Source organism: Hemitrygon akajei, chromosome 4 (assembly GCF_048418815.1).
Source record: "Hemitrygon akajei chromosome 4, sHemAka1.3, whole genome shotgun sequence".
NCBI lineage: Eukaryota > Metazoa > Chordata > Chondrichthyes > Myliobatiformes > Dasyatidae > Hemitrygon > Hemitrygon akajei.
Genome location: NC_133127.1, coordinates 155,558,945 through 155,584,019, shown reverse-complemented (window position 1 = coordinate 155,584,019; position 25,075 = coordinate 155,558,945). Strand labels below are relative to the sequence as shown.

The window sequence follows — 25,075 nt, the reverse complement described above, 5'->3', positions numbered from 1 at the left end:
TTCCAATCGTTGACCGACTGTAGCCTAACGCTTTTCCAGTGACCGATGGCGTTTCACCTCTTTCCAATCGCTTTATTACTTCCACCTTATTTTCAATCGCAATCGTGATTATGTTCGTGAACAGAAACACCACAGATTCAGAACTACGCCGGGTCCTAATGTCCACCGCTCTAAACATGTTAAATAAAGTCCGGGGTTCCGCTGGGTCCTAAAGACCACTGGACTGATTCGGGTTAAATAAGGGGCTTGAGCATCCGCGGTTTTTGGTTTTCGCAGGGGGTCTCAGAACCAATCCCCCACGGATAAGGAGGGCCAACAGTATTTGAAATGAGCCGCTAGACGAGATTGAGGAGGCTGATGTAAGTTGGATAGGTGATTGGACAGAAAGGCACAAGAGATACTGACAGAATGTAAGGTAAATTGGATTAGTGTTGATATGCATCAGGGTTGCTATGGAGAAGGTGAGGTGAAATGGCCCATTTCCATGCTATACTGTTCTGATTCTATTTAAGTTTAATGTGTTTGTAAACCTGTATTGTCACTGCATAATGACTGTTTTATGATACTAACTTAAGTTTTACTTGTTACCATAGTAGTTCGCAATGTTACAAAATTGCTTTAAGGAAATTGAGAGAAGAAACTTACTGTTTTTAGGTGAATCCAGCCTACTATGTACCTCTGGTTGAACTAGTTCCTCATCCTGAAACACATCCTTCTGTTCTGGAACAAACGTACGTCCTCATGAAAGATATTGGCCAGTTGCCAGTCAAGTTGACCAAAGAAATTGGTGGATTTGCTTTAAATCGAATTCAATATGCTATTATGGGAGAGTCATGGAGACTTGTTAAGGTATGTATATCTATGTATTTGACGACGTTTGTATTTTTGGTAGTTGTAATGAGTTAATTGGGTATTTGGTAAACTGTTAGAAATATAGGTGAAAATCCTACTCTGTATGTGATTTGGAACTATAAAACTATAAACATATTAGGATTTAAGTATTGATGTTTACAAAAAGAACATGGACATGCTCACTTCTCATTGCTACCATTGAGGTGGTACAGGGGCATGAAGATACACACTGAACATTTCAGAAACGGCTTCTTCCTCCTCTGTCATCAGGTTTCTGAATGGACAATGAACCCATGAACACTTCCTCTTTTGCACTGCTTATTTTTTATATATACTTTTATTAATAAAAACCATAGATCACAATATATTGCAATTTACGTAGAAAACAACAGATTTCATGACATATGCCAGTGGTATTAAACCTGATTCTGAAATGCCTTGATGCCACATTGAGTACAAGAAGGGTGATTTCCACATAACCATATAACAATTACAGCACGGAAACAGGCCACCTCGGCCCTCCTAGTCTGTGCCGAACGCTTACTCTCACCTAGTCCCACTGACCCGCACTCAGCCCATAACCCTCCATCTCTTACAATTTCCTGAAAACCAACGTTTGTCCTAAAGTGGATAAAGGAGAATCTTATCAATTAATAAAGGAAAACCAGAGCCATAGGATCTTGTGCATTCATCATTTAGTGATATGGCATTAATGTACCAGAGACTGTTTCTCAGAACGTGTATTCTCTGAGAGTTGTGTGGTATTGAACATTGCCAGGAATCAAAAAGTACTTGTGATGGATTTCAAAAACAACAAAAGCAAATTAATGCTTTGCTCTTGTTTAATTTAAAGTTTTGAAACAATCTTCATTTTGATGCTGTTTTCCTTAAATTATTCTGATTCATTCCAATCCTTCAAGTTGCCTTTGCTTGTCCTCTGGTCTTTGCCTTGTACCATAGAAATTCGTGTAAGGTAGCTATTGCAGTAATGTGAACATGTGCATGATTGATGTACTACATCATTACCTGTCACCTCAGAGTTATAGGAAACTGACTATCATACACACAGTTTACTTCAGTTTTTGGAGATGGTTCTGAATCACGGATGTTGCTTTTCTACTTTTGTAGAAGTCATCCCTCTTGTGCTCCCTGAAAAAGTTCAGATTTCCCCTCCCTGTATTTATGAAGCTTTGTAATGAGTAAAACCCTCTGGTTTTGTAGAACTGTAAAAGTGGATTATTGCTCTTCTAAAAAATATTGAGTCAAGATTTTTTTTTAAAAAAGTTTATTTCTTAGCCGCAACTTAAATGTACTAAGTCCTCCGACTTGACAGGATATTGGAAAAAAGGACCCATGAAGTTTAGCCCTTTGCCATAAAACAGAATGAGCAGAGAACTGAGCACGTCTGGGATATGTTAGTACAGATCACTGAACATGTATAGAATATGGAATGAAGCAGAATGTTCCCCTTGACTCTTAACATCATCTCTCTTAGAACACAGAAAAACCTACAGAGCAATTCAGGCTCTTTGACTCACAAAGCTGTGCTGAACATGTATGTACTTTAGAAATTACCTAGGGTTACCCATAGCCCTCTATCTTCCTAAGCTCAATGTACCTATCCAGGAGCCTCTTAATAGACTTTATTGTATCCACCTGCACCACCGTCGCTGGCAGCCCATTCCATGCACTCACCACTTTCTGCTTTTTTTTTTAAAAAAAAACACTACCCCTGACATCTCCCCTGTACCTACTTCCAAGCACCTTAAAACTGTGCCCTCTCGTGTTTGCCATTTCAGCCCTGGGAAAAAGGCCTCTGACTATCCACACAATCAATGCCTCTCATCAATGAATTCAGAAGAACTCTGTGTTAAAGCTCAAAGTATGCCAGGATCAAAGCAAAGTGTAGATTCAAATACTGGAGGATAACATATTAGCAGGAACATATGACATCTCATTGCAACATACACTCAATGACCACTTTATATTAGGTACATCCATACATCTGCTCGTTAATCCAATATCTAATCAGCCAGTCATGTGGCAGCAACTTAATACATTAAAGCTTGCAGCCATGGTCAAGAGATTCAGTTGTTGTTCAGATCAAAAATCAACATGCAGAAGAGATGTGATCTAAGTGACCTTGACAATGGAATGATTGTTGGTGCCAGACAGTGTGGTTTGAATATCTCAGAAAAAGCAGATCTCTGGATTTTCATACACAACAGTCTCTGGAGTTTACAGAGAATGGTGTGAGAAACAAATAAAAACTTTGTTGCACGGCAGTTCTGTGGGTGAAAATACCTTGTTCATGAGAGAACAGAGGAGATTGGCCAGACTGGTTCAAGCCGACAAGAAGGTAACTCAAATTACCACGTGTTTCAACAGTAGTGTGCAGAAGAGAATCTCTGAATGCCCAACACATCGAATCCTGAAGTGTATGGGCTACAGAGCAGAAGACCATGAACATGCACTCAGTGGCCACTTTATTAGGGACAGAACATGCCTTATAAACTGACCACTGAACATAGAGTGCAATTATCCCAATGTCTCTGCAGTTTTATACCATAAGACATAGGAGCAGAATTAGGCCAACTGGCCCATCGAGTCTGCTCCACCATTCAATCATGGCTGATCCTTTTTTTAATCTCCTCCTAAACCCCAGTTCCCGGCCTTCTCCCCATAACCTTTGGTGCCGTGTCCAGTCAAGACCCTATCAATCTCTGCCTTAGATACCACCCAATGACCTGGCCTCTACAGCTGCCTGTGGCAACAAATTCCACAAATTCACCACCCATAGGTTAAATAAATTTTTCTACATCTCTGTTTTGAAAGGGTGCCCCTCTATCCTGAGGCTGTGCCTTCTTGTCCTAGACTCTCCCACCATGGGAAACATCTTTTTCACACCTACTCTGTCTAGGCTTTTCAACATTCGAGAGGCTTCAATGAGATCCCCCCCCCCCCCACCATCCTTCTAAATTCCAGTAAGTACAGACCCAGAGCCATCAAATGTTCCTCATATGATAACCCTTTTATTCCCAAAATCATCCTTGTGAACCTCCACTGAATCTTCTCCAATGCCAGCACATCTTTTCTTAGATGAGGAGCCCAAATACTCAAGGTGGGGCCTCACCAGTGCCTTATTAACCCTCAGCATCACATCCTTGTTCTTGTATTCTAGACCTCTTGAAATGAATGCTAACATTGCATTTGCCTTCCTCACCACCGGCTCTACCTGCAACTTAACCTTCAGGGTGTTCTGCACAAGGACTTCTAAGTAAGAGTGACAGTAAGAGAACTTCCAAAAATCTGTGGCATATAGACAGGATCCCAAAGACATTGTAATGATGTAATACTAACCAATCCTTTAACCTACCTACATGTTGTACCCCAATATTTCTAAGAATCACGAATCCAGTTGTTCAACGCACTCATCTACAATTTTTTTGCCATTGCTTCAGAAATCTAAATTTAGTGAAAATATCACCCTTTTAAAATCACGCTGTTTTAGATATGCTAGTCCCCTTATAATGGCTTAATAATACCTTCAAATGTGTTCCCAAAAATGCAAGTAAAACAAGTCTGTAAATAGATTGTTTGGCAATTACCTTTGGAGTTTTTTTTGGGAGGGAGTGCTGGTGGTCACATTCGGTGTTCACCAGTCATGGATGAAGCCTCCAGAAAATTGAAACAAATGTCCCTTGCAATCACTTAAACCAATCCAGAACCCTGATGGTGCCAGGAATCATGTCTACCTTGAGTTTCAACTAATGTCTGTCCATTGTTTACAACTATTCATAATGGCACTTTTCAACTGCATTGAAAATTCTAAAGCTTCTTTCGTGAACACAGTACAAACTTGGCAAAAGGGCACAGATTACGGAATTTAGAGGAATACTCCTCTGCGTTGTTTCTAGCTGTGGTTTGATGAGATGCCTCCGTATTTGTTGAGCACCGTATTTCTCAAACACAAATATTGATTTTTTTATTTAGTTCCTAAATATGAAGGAGAAATTCCTTTGGTTGCATTCCTTTTTAAACTCTTCCATTTTCATACCATGTCATTCCAGATTTGCTGGTCTCATAACTACCTTTGCCTCTTTTTTTAAAAAAAACACTTGTCAATAGCTTGATGCACTTTTTCTCCCCTTTCCCACCATGAATGTGAAAACTGATTGCCAGATGTTGGACATGCTGAACTTTTCAAGTGTTTTCAGTTTTTAACAGGTATTTCTCTAATTTTGGATTTCATTAATTAGCCATAAATCCTGTACAGTGGATTCTGGTTAATTGGGACACATCAGGACCAGTACATTTTGACCCCATTAAGTGGCTGCTCCATCTAACTAGCCAAAGTTTCATGGAAGTGGGGTGCAGGTAGAAAACTGCACTGAAAAATCAGGGCCAATAAGGGGAAAAGATGCTGCTTTTCTGTCCTGAAAGCGGTTGTAGATTCCAAGTAAGAACATGAGGTTGTTGAATTGATTCTTGCTTCTATAGAAGCACTTCATCTTGAAGTGAGGATCTGCAACTCCTTCAGTATTTTATCTTGTGTAGCCTGTTAACAAAGAGGGAAAAATTCAAAGGAGCTCTGCAGCATGAATGTTTGACATAAGGTGTGAATGTTTGAAATGAGCTGCTAGACGAAGTTGAGGAGGCTGATGTACGTTGGATAGGTACTTGGACAGAAAGGCACAAGAGATACAGACAAAATGTGGGTAAATTGGATTAGTGTTGATATGCATCAGGGTTGCTATGGAGAAGGTGAGGTGAAATGGCCCGTTTCCATGCTATACTGTTCTGATTCTATTTAAGTTTAATGCGTTTGTAAACCTGTATTGTCACTACATAGTATAAAATAGTCATTAATTCAAGATTTATCCACACTGATTTGCCTCATGGTAGCAAACACCTCCTCTGTAATCTGTACAAGGGTCCATGTTGATGCCACTTTGCCTCCTTCTATAGACTGTCCCGATTAAATACAGATGCCACAAATGCACTTCAAATCTCCCTCAGCTGTTTCAGCTCCACACGTGAATTACCATTCTGGTCTTCCAGGGGACCAATTTTGCCCCTTACAATCCTTTTGCTCTTAACATATCTGTAGAAACCCTTGGGATTCTCCTTCACCTTGTCTGCTGGGGCAACTTCATGCCTTCTTTTAGCTTCTTGATTTCTTTAAGTGTTCTCTTGCTTTTCTTGTGCTCCATAAGCACCTAATTGCCTATCTCTATTTCTTAAAAAGGGCTTCAATACCTTTTTGAAAACCAAGATTCACTACTCTTGTTATCTTTACCTTTTATTCTAACAGACGCATACAAATTTAAATTCACTTGGTCCATTTCTGACCCCACCCTCTTTCTCAATCTCTGGAGACAAACATGTTTTAGAAACCTTTTGATTCCCATGTTTACCTCTCCCCGTCTCCTGTAAAAATTATCTTCCCTTTTCTCAGTTCCTTCGGCTGCACCACATCTGATCCCAGGATGCTTTCCTTTTTGAGACATAAGAGATGTCCTCCCTTTTTCAAAGAACAGGGTATCCCTTCCTTGAGTATTCATACTTATCTCACCCACATCTCCTCCATTTCCCCGACGTCTGCTCTCACCTGATCTACCCCCCACCCCACCGGCCTTAACAGTGATAAAGTTTCTCTTGTCCTTGTCTACCAACCCATGACCTTCTACATCTGACACAGCGTTCTCTGCAGCTTCCGCCATCTCCAAACCTGTCTTTACCTACCCCTCCCCCCCCTCCCCCCCCCCCCCCCCCCCGCTTTTCACAGGGATTACACCCTCCGTGATTCCCTTGTTCATTCGTTACTCCCCACTAATCTCCTTCCCGGCACATCCCTGCAAGTGGCCAAAGTGCTAAACCTGACCCCCCCTCCCTAATCTCCATTCAGGGTCTCAAACAATCCTTCCAGGTGAGGCAACACTTCACCTGCAAATCTGCTGGGGTCACCTATTGTGTCCGATGCTCTCGATGCGGCCTAGAAAACCAAGTGCCATCAATGGTAGAGTGTAATCTTGTTAAATCCCTGGGTCAATTGTAATATTTAGAGATTTAGTGTCATTGACAACATGCCACACATAGTGAATTAATCTGAGAAATTCACAAGTGCAATGCACATTTTACCATTTCAGTGTTTGGGGTGACATACAGAACAAGGTGCTCTAAGTATTTGACAGCCTATAATTATTCAATTTTCTGATCAGACAACCTGAAGTAAATTACTCACAAAAAGAACTTCGCTCTTCTACAATCAGGTGAACTATCAAAGTTTTACTAATCTGCTGGTTAATATTCATCATTCAACTAATATATTTAAAACAAACCATTTATTCCATTTACTGTACATGCTTAAATTGTCTGCCACATTTGACCCCAATAAATTATTTTTCTTAAAGGTAGATAATTATCTGTGTGTTTTTGGAATCTTTAATGTAAGCCACTTGCATTCAAGAACTTAGTATTAAGGTGACATCTCATGAAGTACACCTTTGGGATTTTGATCCTGAAACACAAGTGGAATTCGTGCTCTTGAATTAAATATCACTGTGGCACTTTCATAACTTGATTTTCAGTGCAAAGGATTGTGGTGATTGTTACAAAAATTGGGGCAAATCCACAAAGGAATTTAAACACCAGTATGAATATACCATGTTGGGAATACTGTAGTTTTAAATTATATGTAACAGAAATTAGGTGAATAGGTTGGAAAACTTGCCTGATGAATCAGAATTGGGTTTGATATCACCAGCATATGCAGTGAAATTTGTTAACATAGTGGCAGCATTACAATGCAATACATGATAAATATAGAAAAAATAGATAAATTACAGTAAGTATATATGTATATTAAATAGTTAAATTTTTCAAAAGTGCAAAAACAATTTTTGGAAACATTGAGGATGAGTGTTTAAGATTGTTTGAGGTCGAGGTTCAGGTTCAAGTAGCAGTTAACTGTGGAAAAAATAGTTGGCTTTTGAGATGTATTGGGTTGATGTTGACATTGCAAACAGCTTGGTGCAGCCAACTAAATTTCCTTGGAAGGGATTGAAAGGATACAAAAGTAACTATTAAGGAGAGGGTGGGGAGGGTTGATACAATTGTAATGGGGGCCACTGAATCCAACAGAAATCCAATGCTTGCATCCTGCTGAGTTCCTCCAGCATTTTGTGGCTTACATTACAGATTGGCAATTGATTAGGTGATGCTGACCCTCTGCAAATAACAAAATGTGCTCACTTTCCTGTGGAATTGGTTTCTAAGCCTCGGTCTTAAAAAAAATCAATCCAAACTTGCAGCCACTTCAAACTAAGGCAGGCTTAATGCACCCTGAAGTTGAGTTGGAATTTTGATTTGGTCTGTGCTGTTAATATGTGCCAAAATGTTTGGATTTTAACATGCACATTTTTGTACATTTATGCAGGGATAAGTTTGCAATGCCAACTGAAGAGGGGAATGCTAAAGGTCATCAAAACAGTCTCTAAATTAGAGATTTAGTACTGACCAAAGTCTACATCTAGCTGAGTTGTTTGCTGTCTTTTTTTTTCAAATTAATCATTGTCTCAAAATCCTTCTGAACTGGTTAAAGATAAATTTAAGATTTTGCTCTCCTCGGATTCCAGGATAAGGGAGCACTGAACGCAGGAACAGGATTTTTAATCTACAATGTCTGTTCTGACCACGATGCCAATTTAAACTGCGCACCTGCTTAGTCATGAATTACATTCTTCCATTCCTTCCCTGTTCATCTCTGTCTACATAACTATTAAACATTGCCCTTGTATCTGCATCCACCACTTCCCCTGGCAGTATGTTCCAGAGACCTACCGCTCTGTGTTTATGAAACAAAAATGTGTCAAGTACATCTCTCCTTAAAACATTGTTCCTTTTGTCTTAAAGCTGTGCCCTCTAGTATTTGACATTTGCACTCTGGGTATAGGGGGGGGGGCGGGGTGCAGGGGGTAAAGCTCTGAGTCTCTTCTATCTGTACCTCTCATGATTTCATATATACTGTTGTCAGGTCTTCCCTTGCCCATCCACATTTGCCCCACCCTTCATCAAGGGTCTCGGCCCGAAACGTTGGCTACTCTTTTCTCACGGATGCTGCCTGGCCTGCTGAATTCTTCCAGCGTTGTGTACATAACCTGGTGAACATTTTCTGCCTCCTCTCCAAAGCCTCCACATCATTCCTTTAATGTGGTGACCGGAACTGCATGCAATACTCCAGATGAGGCCTAACTAAATTTTCATACAGCTGCAACATGACTTCTGACTTTTACATGAATTGCCCCAACTAATCAAGGCAAGTATTTACCAGCTTATCTACTTGTGTTGGCACTTTCAGGAGCTACAGATTTTCACTTCTCTGTCAGCACTCCTAAGCATCCAGCCATTTACTGTATACTTTCCTCTTGCATTTGCTGTACAAAAGTGCAACACTTCTTACTTAAGTGGAATAAACTCAACCTGTCATTTTTCTGTTCATATTTACAGCTTGTCTATATTCTGAATTGTTTAACAACTTTCCTCACTGTGCACAACTCTGCTATTTCTGTGTTTTCTACAAATTTACTGCTCAGCCTGCCTATTTTTTCAGCTAAATCATTTATATATTATCACAAGCAACAGTGGGCTCATCACTGGTGCACACAAAATTCAACTGTAATTTGTATTCCTATTTTGTCACAGCACATCACAAATGACATCAATTAAAATAAAGGCACAGCTCCGCATGTATACTTCTACACACTCTCAATCTTTGAGAGTAGCCAGTATTATTTTCAAGAAGGGAAATGGGCATAATCCAGAAAATTGTAGGCTGGTGAACCTTACATCAGTGGTAGGAAATCTATTGGAGAACACTTGCAAGGACAGGATTTGTATGCATTTGGAAAAAAAACTTGACCTGACCAGAGACGGTCAGCATAGCTTTATGTGGGGCAACAGGCAACTGGAGAAAATGTTTTGGGCCAAATCCTGTTGGAGGGTTTTGGCCCAAAACGTTAACTGTACTTTTTTCCCATAGATGCTGCCTGGCCTGCTGAGTTCCTCCAGCATTTTGTGTGTGTTGCTCAGATTTCCAGTATCTGCAGATTTTCTCTTGTTTACATGGGGCAAATTGTGTTACTAACTTAGTTTGAGTTTTTCAAGGAGCTGATGAAGAGCGATGACAAAGGTAGAGGTGTGTCATTTCAGATTTCACCCTCCCCCTCCTACTTTCAAACCTCTTACTATCTTTTCTTTCAGTTAGTCCTGTTGAAGGGTCTCGGCCCGAAAAGTCGACAGTACTTCTCCCTATAGATGCTGCCTGGCCTGCTGCGTTCCACCAGCATTTTGTGTGTGTTGCTTGAATTTCCAGCATCTGCAGATTTCCTCGTGTTAGAGCTGTGGATGTTGTCTATGTAAATTTTAGTGAGGCATTTGACACGCTCTCTTGTGGTAGACTCATCCAGAAGATTAAGATGCATGGCATCCATGCTGTTTTGGTAGCTTGCCCCGTGGAGCCAGTTGTAGTGGTGGAAGGATGTTATGCTGGCTGGAGATCTCTGACCAGTGGTGTTCTGCAGAGATGGTGCACGGATCCCTGTAACTTGTGATACCGTATGTATAAATGACTTAGATGAAAATGTAATTAAGTGCGTAACTAAGTTTGCAGATGATGCAAAGATTGGTGGTGCTGCGGACAATGTAGAGGGCTTTCAAAAGATTCAGAAGGATGCAGATTAGTTACATATACCATAAGGGCGTAGAAATAGCAGATGGAACTTAATCAAAGCAGCTATGAGGTGCTGTACTTTGTGAGTTCAAACGCAAGGGGAAAGTATATAGTTAATGGCAGGACCCTTGGCATTGTTGATGTGCAGAGGGATCTTAGGATCAAAGTCCATAGCTCACTGAAAGTGATATGAAAGTAAACGTGGTAAAGAAGGCATGTGGCTTACTTTCAGTGGTTGGGGTATTGCATATAGGAATAAGGAGATCATGTTGCAAATATATAAAACTTTGGTGAGGCTGAGTATTGTGTGCAATTCTTGCTGCCTCATTGCTCCATTACAGGAAGGATGTGAAGACTTTGTAAAAAGTAGAGAAAAGGTTTCTCAGAAAATGGATTTCCATACACCCACCATTTGGGCCCCTTTAAACATCTATTCCATCACATTAAGCCTATGGCTTCTGGGTTTAGATTTGCTTCCTGACTTTGGAAAAAGATTGACAAAGCATCTTGTCTATCTCCTCATGACTTTATAGGCCTTTCTAAAGTTATCCCTCACCCACCATAATCCAAGTGCAATCTCACGGGCATCTTGTACCACTGTAACATGACATCTCAGCTCTTGTACTCAGTGCCCCCATCCAATGAAGGCAAGTGAGCCATAAACCACCTTCACCTAGTTTACCCATGCCAGCACTTTTGGGAAATTAGGCATTTGTATCTCAAGGTGACTCTGTTCTACAACGCTTTCAGGACCTTGTTATTTCCTGAATGTCCTGCACTAGATTACTTCCCCAAAATGTATCACTTTATAATTGTCCTAGTTAAATTCCATCTGATATTCCTTAGATTACTTTCCCAATTGATCTAGATCTTGCCCTAACCTCGGGCAACTGTTTGGATCCCTGGATGGTGGGAAAGGAGGAGATGAAGGACCAGGTTTTGCATGTCCTGCAGGAGATGGATTAATCTCCACGATGTGATTTAGCTCTGTTTTGGAGAAATTGAGCACAAATTGGCTGACTAATTTGTGAAATACCTGTATTAATTCCACAGGGGCTGTTTAATTCCTCATCCCACTCCCACACTGACCTGTCTGTCTGTGGCCTCCTGCACCATTGTAATGCAGCCAAGCTCTTCGTCTTTTGCCTGGGCACATCAATCTTTTAAACTTGAACTGAATTATCTAACCACACCAGGGTGGCAGGGTGGAGTTGCAGTTAGCATATTGCTTTATAGCGCCAGCTTTTACCAACCAGGATTCAATTCCCACCGCTGCCTGTAAGGAGGTTTTCCTGCCCTCCCCATGTTCCAAAGACATGCAGTTAAGCTTAGCGAGCTGTGGCCATGCAATGTTGGCGCCGGTAGTGTAGTGGCACTGTGGACTGCCCAGCACAATCCTCACCGATTTGATTTAGCACTGTTTATTTCAAGGTAATCTTTTAACCTCAGGCAGCTCATTTCTGTCTTGGCAAAACTGGACACCTCTACTCTAACTCCCCATCACTGGCTCAGGTTTTCTCTTCTGTTAGAAAAACCAGACTTTTCTCTGTTTCTTTGAATTATCATCTCAAAGGTCCCGATTATCCCATTTGACACGAGGATTTCTGCAACTTATTCCCATGATTGCTGTGGCCTTGCTTTTCTCTTTGCACAAATACTGCCTCATACATTGAGTATTTCCAGCATTTTTTGTTTTTTTTTATTTTCAGCAGTTAACTCACTTGAGAGTTTGCCGTTAAATTATCTATTAACATGTAATCATTTTTTAAATATCAGTATCCTTTGGTATTAAAAACACTGCATTTCAAAGATCAATTAAAAATGTGGTACTTAGATAGATAGATAGATAGATACTTTATTCATCCCCATGGGGAAATTCAAATTTACTTGAGCAAATAAGACCAGCAAGACCTGTGGAAAATGTTTTTCCCTTCTTTAAATTCAGGGTAAATGATTGTTGAAAATGGGGGTATTGTAGCTTTATATCTACTTTGCCACAGAGGCATGATGATCTCACTTGTTCTAATATCATTAGTTAATTATTTGTTGCTCACAATCTTGCACTAGTAACTTAATCCAGGAATGTTTTTCTAATAATGTTAGGTTATGTTCTTAATTCAACTGATTGGTTATAGTTAAAAAATTACCTAAACGGGTGTTGTGCAAGCCTTGAATTGTTGATGGTTAATATTGTATTGCGTAAGTTCTTAAACTTAAGTTCTGTGTGTTATTATGTCTGAAATGAAGAAGACAACAGATGTGTGGAATTTTACCAAAGCTTGCTGAAACTGGTTGTTGGAAGTGGAATGCTACCAGTTTTAAAGCAAAGCCATGGTAATGGCTAGAAAGGGACTAAGTGGATTCTGCTTAATTAGGACTCATTGGGACCAGTACATTTTAGCCCAATTAAGTGGCTGCCCCAATTAGCTGAAGTTTTATCGAAATAGTTAATAGTTAAAAATGTATATATTTTAAAAAAAACAAACAGTAACAAATTACGTATTTAAATTAAATACAGAACAAATTAGAATACTAGCAATAGTACTACAGGACAATAAAACTATGTATTCGTTCCCAATAGTTCTCAATGGAGGAATTCATCCACAAGACCAAAAGATATAGGAGCAGAAGTCAGCCATTTGGCCCAACAAATCTGTTCCATCATTTCATCATGGCTGATCCATTTTCCCTCTCAGCCCTAATGTCCGACATTCTCCCTGTATCCTTTCATGCCTTGACTAATCAAGAATCTATCAACCTCTGCCCTAAATACACCCAGTGACCCGGTCTCTACAGTCGCCTGTGGCAACAAATTCCACAGATCCACTACTTTCTGGCTAAAGAAATTCCTCCTTGGCTTCATTCTAAAAGAATGCCCCTCTATTCTGAGGCTGTGCACACTGGTCTTAGACTCCCCACCGTACAAACCATCCTCTCCACATTGACTCTATTGAGGCCTTTCAACATTTAGTAGGTTTCAGTGAGGTCACCCTTTATTCTTCTGAATTTCATGACTTGTCTATCTTCAGACCTTTCAGTTTCCCAAGAACTTTCTCCCTAGACTGATGCAAAATATTTATTCAGTTCATCTGCCATTTCTTGTCTCCCATAACTACCTCTCCAGCAGTTTGATATCTTCTCTCACCTCTCTTTTACACTTTATTTATCTGAAGAAACTTTTGGTATCCTCCTTAATATTATTGGTTGTTTACCATCGTATTCAATCTTTACCTCCTTTAACTTTTTTAGTTGCCTTCTGTTGGTTTTTAAAATCTTCCCAATCCTCTAACTTCCCACTAATTTTCGCTCTATTGTATGCCATCTCTTTGGTACTTATGTTGGTTGTGTGAACTGCTGCAAAAAAGGTTATTGAAAAACACAAATCAAGAGATGGATACAAGAAAATTTCCAGGTCACTGAATATCCCTTAGAGTACAGTTAAGTCAATAATCAAGAAATGGAAAGATTAAGGCACAGCTATAAATCTGGATAGAGCAGGTCATCCTCAAAAACTGAGTGACCATGCAAGAAGGGAATTAGTGAGGGAGCCCACCATGAGACCTATGACAACTTTGGAGAAGTTGCAAGCTTCAGTGGCTGAGATGGGAGAGACTGTGTATACAACTGTTGCCCAGGTACTTCACCAGTCGCAGCTTTATGGGAGAGTGGCAAAGGGAGAGCCACTGATGAAAAAAATTCACGTGAAATCTCAGCTATAGTTTGCCAGAAGGCATGTGGGAGACTCTGAAGTCAGCTGGAAGTAGGTTCTGTGGTCTGATGAAACCAAAATTGAGCTTTTTGGTCATCAGACTAAATGCTGTTTGGTGTAAGCCTAACACCACACATCATCAAAAACACACCATCCCTACTGAGAAGCATGGTGGTGGCTGCATCATGCTGTGGGGACACTTACTGCAGCAGACCCTGGAAGGCTTGTGAAGGTAGAGGGTAAAATGAATGAAGCAAAATACATCGAAATCCTGGAGGAAAACCTGCTGCAGTCTGCAAGAGAACTGTGACTTGGGAGAAGAATTGTTGTCCAGCAAGACAATGACCCCAAACATAAAGCCAAAGCTACACAGAGTGGCTTAAAAATAACAAGGCTAATGTCCTGGAGTGGCCCAAGTCAGAGTCCAGACCTCAATCCAATAGAGAATTTGTGGCTGGATTGAGAACGGTTGTTCACTCACAATCCACATGCAGCTTTGACACAGCTTGAGCAGTTTTATAAAGAAAGAGGAAACATTGTAGTGTCCAGATGTGCAAAGCTGATAGAGACCTATCCACACAGACTCGAGGCTGGAATTGCTGCCAGAGGTGCATCTACTAAATACTGATTTGAAGGGGGTCAATTATTTTTATATTTTATATATTTGTAATTAATTTAGATTACTTTACAGAGATCTGTTTTCACTTTGACACGTAAGAGTCTTTCTCTGTTGATCAGTGTAAAAAAAAAAGCCAAATTAAATCCACTGTGTTTCAATGTTGTAAAACAGTAAAACATGAAAGCTTTTTATAGGCTCAGAATGTGCGTGTGTATGTATCTGTGCCTTCCAAATTGCTCCCAGAAATTCCAACCATTGATGCTCTGCTGTCATCCCTACCAGTGTTCTTTTCCAATCAATTTTGGCCAACTCCTCTCTCATGCCTCTGTAATTCCCTTTACTCCACTGTGATACTGATACATCTGACTTCAGCTTCTCCTTCTCAAATTTCAGGGTGAATTATGATAATTGGCCCCTAAGGATTCCTTGACCTTGACCTTGACCTCTTTCCTTGACCTCTCTAATCAACTCTGGTTCATTGCACAACAGCCAGTCCAGAATAGCTCATTCCCTAGTGGGGTCAACCACTAGCTGCTCTTTTTTAAAAAAAAAAGCCATCTCATAGGCATTCTACAAACTCCCCCTCTTGAAATCCAGCACCAACCTGATTTTCCCAATCCCCCTGCTTATTGAAATCCCCCGTGTCTATTGTAACATTGCCCTTTTGGCATGCATTTTGTATCTGCTGTTGTAATTTGTAGACCACATGTTCACTACTGTTTGGAGGTCTGTGTATAACTCCCATCAAGCTCTTTTTACCCCTGCAGCTCCTTTGCTTGACCCACAACAGTTTAATACCTTCTGACCCTATGTTACCTCTTCCTAATGATTTGATTTTACTTTTTAACAACAGAATCATGCCACCTCCTTTGCCTACCTGCCTGTCCTTTCAATACAATGTGAATGCAAGGAACAAAATTAGTGCAAATGCCTAGTGCAGTTAATGGGTACCTTCATTTGCATCCTCCAAATCTTTACTTTCATTATAACATTCAAGATGATTGTCGATAATATCAAATTCTTCATAGTCTCTAATTTGTTGAAGTAGTGAAATCATTTCTTTTTCACTACCGGCTGTTTCTGTCATCTCCAGCATGTACGTTTGAAACCACATTAAACAAAACACCTTGGAGTTGTCTTACTGTTTATTTCACAGCAACTCTCAGGGACAAAAATCACTGCTTTTTGAACAGAGACATGCACAACTAATGCTATGTAAAAACAGTTTGCTCTAAGCACAATGTATCGTCTAACAGCCATACAGTGCATGTGATTGACTCTAGTTAGATCCTGTTTGGCAACAGTCTCCTGCCCAAATTAAGGACATGGTGTCCCAAATAAACAAGGGAATTACCAGCAATTTTGTTCGATTAGTTTTTCTCTAAGAGTTGTCCCTTATAAGCAGCTGCTCCAAATAATTGATGGTCCAATTAACTGGAATTCACTGTAATTAGAGCAAGAAAGTTGTTGGTACAAACTACTAATGTAAGGATCTTTAATGATCCTTGAAAATTGTGTGTATAGATATGATAAATTTCCTAACATTTAAGATTGTAATGGTTTCTTTTATCTTGCTGATGCACGACATTTAATCTAAACTTTGTTTTTCTGAAAGGTGGACACCCAGTGTCTTTGTTTTGTTCAGCACTTGTGTCCTGTTGACACAAAAAGAATCAGCAATAGGACTTGAAAGACCCTGCAAAGCTCAGCCAAAGTCCCATGGCTAATCTTTTGACTCTCAGCCAGCAAGCACCACCAAATGTCCAAGTGCCCTGATACTCATAAATAGTATCTACGAATAGATTTACAATTCCCATGCCAGAAACCTCAGAGCGGTTCCCAAATCTTCTGGCAGTCTTGTTAAACCAATAAATGTTTAATGTAAGGAGCTCTCAGGCTGCAAGCTAAAAGCTGGGAAGAAAAGGGATTGGATGTCCTAAAAAATAATCTTGAAACTCAAAGAAGAAATAGCAGGAGAGAAAAGCATCAGAGATTCAGCAACAACAAAAAACTTGGATTCTTCAATGCTCAAAAGCATTTATGACCCAAACACCCAAGGCCCCTCCTGCTCAAAGCCAAGAATGGAGGAAAGGTTAGGGACAGTGTGATGGCTCATGCCCACTGGTAGGAGCATTTTGAACATAATTTCAAGGAAGCCTCCTTAATGAGACTCTCCTTGATTACACTCAGGAGTTCACTATCTACCACTACTCTGGCAGTAAATTGCCCAAGCAAAAGGTTGGGAAGGTTGGCCGCCAATCTGTTGAAAAAAGGCCTCTGGAACAGATGCACCTATCCCACTGTACTATTCCATCTTTTTTTCTGTTGATGGTCAAGGTCTATTTGCCGTGATAATTAATCTTTTTGATATGCACACAACCTGAAATATAATGAATTTTGCTTTAGAATTGCTTTGTAGCTATTTGACATTGAGGAGCCAGGCTTACCAGGTAACTGTGTTTAAAAATGGACATGAGCCCTGTTAATTTTTTTTTTCAATTTTGATGGTGAAATTTTTAATGTATGCTTTCAGCTGACAGTTTGACTGACTAGTTGGTAGATGACTTCTGAGTTTCTAAAATGGAATAGCAATACTTCTGTTAAACTTAGGATGGTGTGCTCTCACCTGAAGACGTAGACCTTGTGATGTCTGCTGGCTTAGGAATGCGTTATACTTTTATGGGACCTTTTGAAACTGCTCATCTCAATGCACCAGGTAAGAACTGATGAAGTCCACCTTACAGTGGTAGTTACTCATGAGGGTAACAAGCCTCATTACGGCCTTAGCCGTTTAAAGTCTATTAAAGACGGATGAAAGAGAAGAAAGCAAAATATGAAGTTTTTTTTATCATTCCTTGTCATCTGGAAAAAAGCTGTGATATGGAAAGCCAAGATGGGCCATGTGAGTTGGCAAAGATGGTGCATTATGTAAAGAAATAGGATTATTCATTTTAAGAATATTTTATGTAAGATGTTTATTTTCATAGCTACTTGGGAGTCATAGTACATGAAAGTGAACAAGATGGCGCCAGCGATCATTGGTGACATTCTGTGCACTACAAAAAATTGTTCCAAAATTCCTCTTAAAGATATTTACTTTTGCTGCAATCTACAGCATGTAACTTTTCTCTGTAAATAGTGGACTTTTAGATCACCTCAATGATCTTTAACTCTCACCATCAACTGAAGAACGCGGACCGGTCGGGTGCCATTAAGGCTCATCTCCATGTTCAGAAGTGAGGCAGGAGAGGGGGAATCCAAGCCAGACTGAAACACAGAAAGATGAGGCCTCCTCTACCCAGCATCTTGTTGGTGAATGTGCAGTCGCTGGAGAATAAAATGGAGGATCTGATGGCAAGACTGCTGTATCAGAGGCAGATGAAATTCTGCTCAATTGTATGCTGTATCAAAATTAGATTTTCTCCGGATACGCTGGATGCAGTGGACAGATCAGAAGAATTCATGATTCACAGAATGACTGAAGAGCGGACTCACAAAGAGAGGAGCTGTGTGTTTATGGTCCATTCTCTTTGGTGCTCCAGCGTGGCAGTTCTGTCAAACTCGTGTTCCCCCGACCCAGAACACCTAAATGCAGACTATTTTATTTACTTTGGCTGTTCTCATCTGTGATCCTGACCACAGCTTGTATACCACCAGCGGCTGACTATAAGCAAGCACTCACAACACTGCATGATGACGTCCGTAGACATGAAACAGCCCATCCCAATGCATTTCAAAATGTAGTCAGAGACTTCAGCCAGGCTTGTTTGAAGAAAACCCTGCTCAATTACCATCAGCATATAACCTGTAGCACCAGACGTCCCAACATACTAGACCACTGGTATACCAAGATAAGGAATGCCTACCATTCCTTGCCAAGACTGCATTTTGGTAAATCAAATCACTTGGCTGTCCTCCTCCTACCTGCATACAGGCAGAGCCTAAAGAGCAAGGCTCCAGAGATTAGGACAACTAAGAGGTGGTTGCAGGAGGCAGACGAGTAATTACAGAATTGCTCTGAGTCAGTGGACTGGGCCGTGTTCAAGCACTCACCTAGAGATCTGAATGAATACACCATAGTTGTAATGGACTTTATTAAAATAGCTGTGGATGAGTGTGTCCCCACTAAGTAATTCAGTATCTTCCCCAATCAGAAGCCCTGGATGAACCAAGATATCCGAAATTTATTAGGGGCCAGATCAGAGACATTCAAACCTGGAGACCAAGAAAGCTACAAGAGTTGCAGGTATGATCTGTGGAAAGCAATCTCACGGACGAAGTGGAGATTCTGGAACAAACTGCAATCAACAAGGGATGCTCAGCATTGTGGCAGGGTTTGAATGCTTTCACCTCCTACAAGGTTAAATCAAGCAACATGGGAAACAGCGGGGCTTCACTTCCAAATGAGCTCACTGCCTCCTATGCTTGCATTGACTATTAGAATGTGGAGGAACCATAACAAACCCCCACATCTCCCAATGATCCGTTTATCTCGGTATCTGAAGCTGACTTCAGGAGGGTGAATCCATGGAAAGCAGCCAGACCGATGGGGTACCTGGACACATACTAAAGATCTGTGCTGGTCAACTGGCTGGTGTGTTCCCTAACCTCTTGGTTCGGCAGGCTTCAATTGTAGCAGAGCCCAAGAAGAGTGTGGTGACCTGCCTCAGTAAGTACAACCCAGCTGTACGTAAATCCACAGTGCTGAAGTATTTTGAGAGGCCAGTGATGAAACATCTGCTCCAGGCTGAAAGGTGACTTGGATCCACTCCAATTTGCCTACCAGAACAACAGGTTCCCTGCAGATGCAATCGCATTGACTCTTCACTCAATCCCAGAACACCTAGACAGCAAAGGTGCATACATCAGGATGCTCTTTATTGACTACAGCTCAGCATTCAATACCACATCCTCTCAAAATTAGTCAATATGCTCCAAGCCCTGGGCCTCAATGCCCTCTTGTGCAATGGGATCCTGGATTTCCTCACTTGCAGACCCCAGTCAGTTCAGATTGGGGAAAAACATCTCCTCTGTGATCTCCATCAGCAGAGGTGTACCACAGGGCTGTGTGCTTAGCCCCCAGCTCTACTCGCTTTACATTTTGACTGTGAGGCCAAACACAGTTCCAACATCATATTCAAATTTGCTGATGACGCTGTTGTGAGCCAAATCAAAGGTGGTGATGAATCAGCATACAGGAGGGAGATTGAAAATTTGTCTGAGTAGTGTTATACAGGCAGTCCCCGGGTTATGTACGAGTTCCGTTCCTGAGTCTGTCTTTAAGTTGGATTTGTACGTAAGTCGGAACAAGTACATCCAGTATTATTTAGCGTCAGTCAGTCAAACGCTAGTATATAGTATATATTTTACCTTTCTATGCATATAAAACACTTAAGAAACGTACGTATTCCAATAATTAAACCACTGCGTTGCTTAGTAATAATTGTAGCTTTCATCGGGGCAGGGCTTTTCACATGCTCCATTATTCTCACTTTATCCTTTAGCCTTTAAAATTGTTCGGATCGTTGACCGACTGTAGCCAAACGCTTTTCCAGTGACCGATGGCGTTTCACCTCTTTCCAAACGCTTTATTATTTCCACTTTATTTTCAATCGTGATCACTTCCCATCAATGGAACAGAAATACTGTGGGCGGCGGGTCCCGAGGTCCGCTGGGTCATAAGGGCCACCGCACTGAGACAGGCTAAATGGGACAAGTGGGGGCTATGCTGGGTTTGAGTATTTGATCCTCCACAATATTCCGCGTGGGAATTTAAACTGGAGGTGGCAGTGGGTTTTTTTTAAAAATGAGGTCGAGTTGCGAGCTCAACATCAACCCGGCACAGATGGTACGGGAGTCACTGGATCGACATCAACCCAGAACGAGAGTGGTCCGTCAGTGGATCGAACTCAGGAACCTCCATTCTCCAGCCCGGCGCTGATCTCACTACGCCACCGGCCGACCAGGTGCATCTTACTAAGAAAAATTTAAGCCAAATACAAAGTTAAACACTCAACACAATGTCAACGGCAATGACTTAAAATGGCGGACAGCATCGCGATCTGACTTAAAATGGAGGGCGGCGTTCTCCTTCCTTGGTTCGTAAGAGCAAGTTGTCTGTAAGTCGGACGTTCGTAACTCGGGGACTACCTGTAACATCATCCCCTCACTCACTGTCAGCAAGACCAAGGAACTGATTGTAGATTTCAAGAGAGGGAAACCAGAGGTCCACAAGCCAGTCCACATCAGAGGTGGAGAGGGTTAGCAAATTTAAATTCATTGGCATTACTGGTTCAGAGGATCTGTCCTGGACCCAGCATGTAAGTGCAATTGCAAAGAAAGCATGGCAGTGTCACTACCTCTCTTCCTTAGATGTCATGCTGAACTTTTAGACAAACTTCTATAGATGTGTAGTGGAGAGTGTATTGACTGGCTGCATCACAGCCTGGTATGGAAACACCAATGCCTTTGAATGGAAAATCCTACAAAAGGCAGTGGATTCAGCCCAGTACATCACGGGTACAGCCCTCCAAATCATTGAGCACATCTAGATGAAGTCCTGTCATAGGAAAGCAGTATCCATCATCAGTGTTCTCCACCACCCACAGCACTTGCATCACCAGGTCCAAGAACAGTTAACACCCCTCCACCATCAGGCTCTTGAATAAAAGGGGATAACTACACTCACTCACCCCATCACTGAGATGTTTCCCACCACCAATGATTTCATTTGAAGGACTCTTTATCTCACGTTCTTGTTATTTGTTGCTATTTATTTATATTTGCATTTGCACAGTTTGTTGTCTTCTGCACTCTGGTTGACCTTTCATTGACCCTGTTATCGTCACTATTCTGTAGATTTGTTGAGTATGCCCACGGGAAAATGAATCTCGTATGATTACATAATGTATATGTACTTTGATAATAAAATTTACTTTGAACTTTATATCTTAAGTGCATAATGTAATCAGGAAGAAAATGCTACATTGGTATTTATTGCAGCAATTTATACCAGGCCTTGGAAGTTCAAAGGCTCATTTATTATGAAAGCACACAACTTTGAAATTCTTCTTCTCCAGATAGCCTTGAAACCAAGGAAGAAAAGCAAGGCAGCATGATCATCAACCCCCAAATCCCTCCTCCCTGCACAAAAAAAAAGGAAAATGGAACAGGCACATTGACCCCAAACTTGCTGCAATACCACACTTGTAGCACTAAGCACAGTTTTATTTGTTCCCAAGGATGGATACGCTCACATTGGTGATCATGCAAATTAGATTACTAGCTTGGCAAGAGGAAATTGCCCTTAGTCAATCTTCGGGTAAAATAAAAATTATTTTTAGATGTCTAGAAGCAGATCGCCAGTCAGAAGGAGAGAAGAAAAAAATTGCATAAAATTTAAGACAATATGTTTATTAAGAATTAGTTTGTGTCTGGAGCAAAATAGTAATCGAGTTGCACAAGTATTTATTTTCTGTCCTTCCCTTGTCCCACTTAAAAGAAGTTCAGTTACCAGTGCATGTTGGAGCTTGTTCCAAAGGAGGCCAGATGTACCATTCCTTGTCTTGACATTTGTGACTATTTTCCACTTGGAAGCATATGATAAAAATGATAAATATACAAATAAATGTTTATTCATTTTCTAGGGTTCAAGTGTTACTGTGAGCGGTATGAGGCAGGTATGAAAAGTGTCTTATCGTCTTTTGGACCTGTTCCTGAATTTTCTGGCGAAGTTATGGAGAAAATTAATAAGGTAGGTGGAAAGTCCTTTGGATTTTGTGATTAAGGAATATTGTTTCTGAAAGATCATACTACTAACTGGTAGAATTTGGTTCTACAGGGCCATATTAGGTTTTAACATTTGAAGTTATGCCAGGGCATAAGCTTCACTCAAGTCACAGTGCATCCAGAGTATATTAGTATTGCTAGTTTAAAATATCAGCTGTGTGGAGAACTCAATTTGTATACATTATTTCTATATCTGCTGCCTTGACTACATTGTTGTAGTAACTTATTTTTGTTGTTAATGCCTCCTTTTGATGATTTCTTTATTAAAGCCCTTTTGTAAATGGAAACTAAACCGTTTTTACGTGAATGATGTTGCAACCCAGGACACAAACTAATACTGGGAAATAAGATCTGCTCCATACTTGGACATGGGATTTATCCAAAATTACTAAGTGGGTGTTGGTGCATTTAATGTTATTTTTTTCTATAAGCATCTGTATAAAAATTCAGAAGTATTTTGCAGTGGGTCCAGTTAAAATCAAAATTAGCATTCGTGTAACATGGAATTTTCCTCCTATCAATCTTTTCAATCTAGAAAACAATACTCTGAGGAAGTAATGACATAATTCTGTTTTCAAGTCACTTTGGTATTCCTTGTAGATGTTCTTCTGAACGGGAATAGTATTAAATTAAGAGCAGGTAACTTACTTTCCTGCTATGTTGAATGTTGATGCATGTGTGAGGGAGATTATACTTTTTTTAAAGTTAAACTTTGAGTATGGCAAAAAAAATTTTTTCAAAGAAATGGCTTGGTACAGTTGTTAAAATCAACACCTCCAATAATCAAAAATGTAATTCAGAAGTAAGAGGTCATTTATTTGAATGTTTTTGTTGCATTAAAATTAACATTTTAAATGGAGGTTTAAGATATGAATACTTTTTCAACTCTCTAGGCAATGTCTGAAAAAACTCCACCGGATCCAGAAAGCCTTAATGCGCGAAGAGTGCAGAGAGACTGTCATCTGATGGCTCTAGCAAAATTGAAATCGGATTGCAAGTGAAATGTATTCCTAAAGATTCTCTCAAGATTGTTATCTTGTTTTACAGATTATAATGCAGAGCAATATGAGTTGCATTTATATAAAATGACATGTTAATACTTGATTGCTTGCTCATTTAATACTTTATTAAATTTTTGCCTATGCTTAAATACTCAGTGGTCACTTTATTTAGATACAGGAGTGGTCTTCTGCTACTGTAGCCTATCACTTCAAGGTTTGATGTGTTGTGTGTTCAGAAATGTTCCTCTGTACACTGCCATTGTAAGATGGTTATTTGAGTTACTGTCGCCTTCCTGTCTGCTTGAACAAATCTGGCCATTCTCCTCTGACATCTCGTTAACAAGCCATTTTCACCCATAGAACTGCTGCTCACTGGATGTTTTTTTTAATTTTTCACACCATTCTCTGTAAACTCTAGAAGAGTTGTGCGTGAAAATCCCAGGAGATCAGTTTCTAAGATGCTCAAACCAGCCCATCTGGCACTAACAATCGTTCCATGGTCAAACTCACTAAGATTACACTATTTCCCTATTCTGTCGGATGCTGCCCGACCTGCTGAGTTCATCCAGCTTTTTTGTACGTCTTGATTTGACCACAGCATCTGCAGTACACTTTGTGTTCCCTATTCTGATGTTTGGTCTGAACATTAACTGAAACTCCTGACCAAATCTGCATGCTTTTATGCATTGAGTTGCTGCCACATGATTAGATATTTGCATTAATGAGCAGGCATACAGGTATATCTCATGAAGTGGCCACATATATTTAAATTACTTGTATTAACCTCTTAGAAATAATGTATTAATCAGTGTGTTCTTGGTTGTCATATTTACTGAAATACTCTAGTATAAATTCATTTGCTGCAATCTGAATAATTTATATCATTAAGCTGAATCCAAGTGGCAATACATTTTAAGTTTGTATTTTTACATAACACATATCAATTTATGAAGATAATACTTTTTACATTAGAGATTAAAATGTTGAGTTAGAGGACCAGCTCATGACTATTTTTCACAATTTCTCTAAAATTTACATTGCAAAAAATATACCCAGCTGTATTTTCTCACCTTTTGTAGATTCAGCTGTTGTTCCTTAAATGAAAATTTTGTGTTATTAAGCGATATTATGAATAAAGAGTTAACTACGTCTATTATTGTGACTGGACCTATTTGGCTTTGCTAAATGTTCCATCTTACTTCATACATGACTTTATTGGTTGAAGGGGTCACACGGAATATTCCTGTGGAGAGTCATTATTGCAAAGTACACAGCTGCTGTCATACACATGCTGGAATGGACTAGTTATAACAATTGCTAGTTGGTATTTAAATCCACACTGCAGTTTCTCTAATCCTTGCACCCCTCCCTATTTA

The 25,075-nt window shown here is 40.2% G+C and overlaps 1 protein-coding gene across 1 annotated transcript in view; it reads left to right on the top strand.

Annotated features, from left to right (window-relative positions):
• cryl1 (crystallin, lambda 1) overlaps positions 1-24,852 on the top strand; it is an 81,127-nt gene extending 56,275 nt beyond the window's left edge. Inside the window, exons 5-8 of the mRNA XM_073043696.1 lie at positions 655-849; positions 17,521-17,626; positions 22,557-22,663; positions 23,592-24,852. Of these exons, the coding sequence (XP_072899797.1) occupies positions 655-849; positions 17,521-17,626; positions 22,557-22,663; positions 23,592-23,699 (516 nt within the window). The 3' untranslated portion in view covers positions 23,700-24,852. The remainder of the gene's footprint in view (positions 1-654; positions 850-17,520; positions 17,627-22,556; positions 22,664-23,591) is intronic.
• The last annotated feature ends 223 nt before the right edge of the window (positions 24,853-25,075 follow it).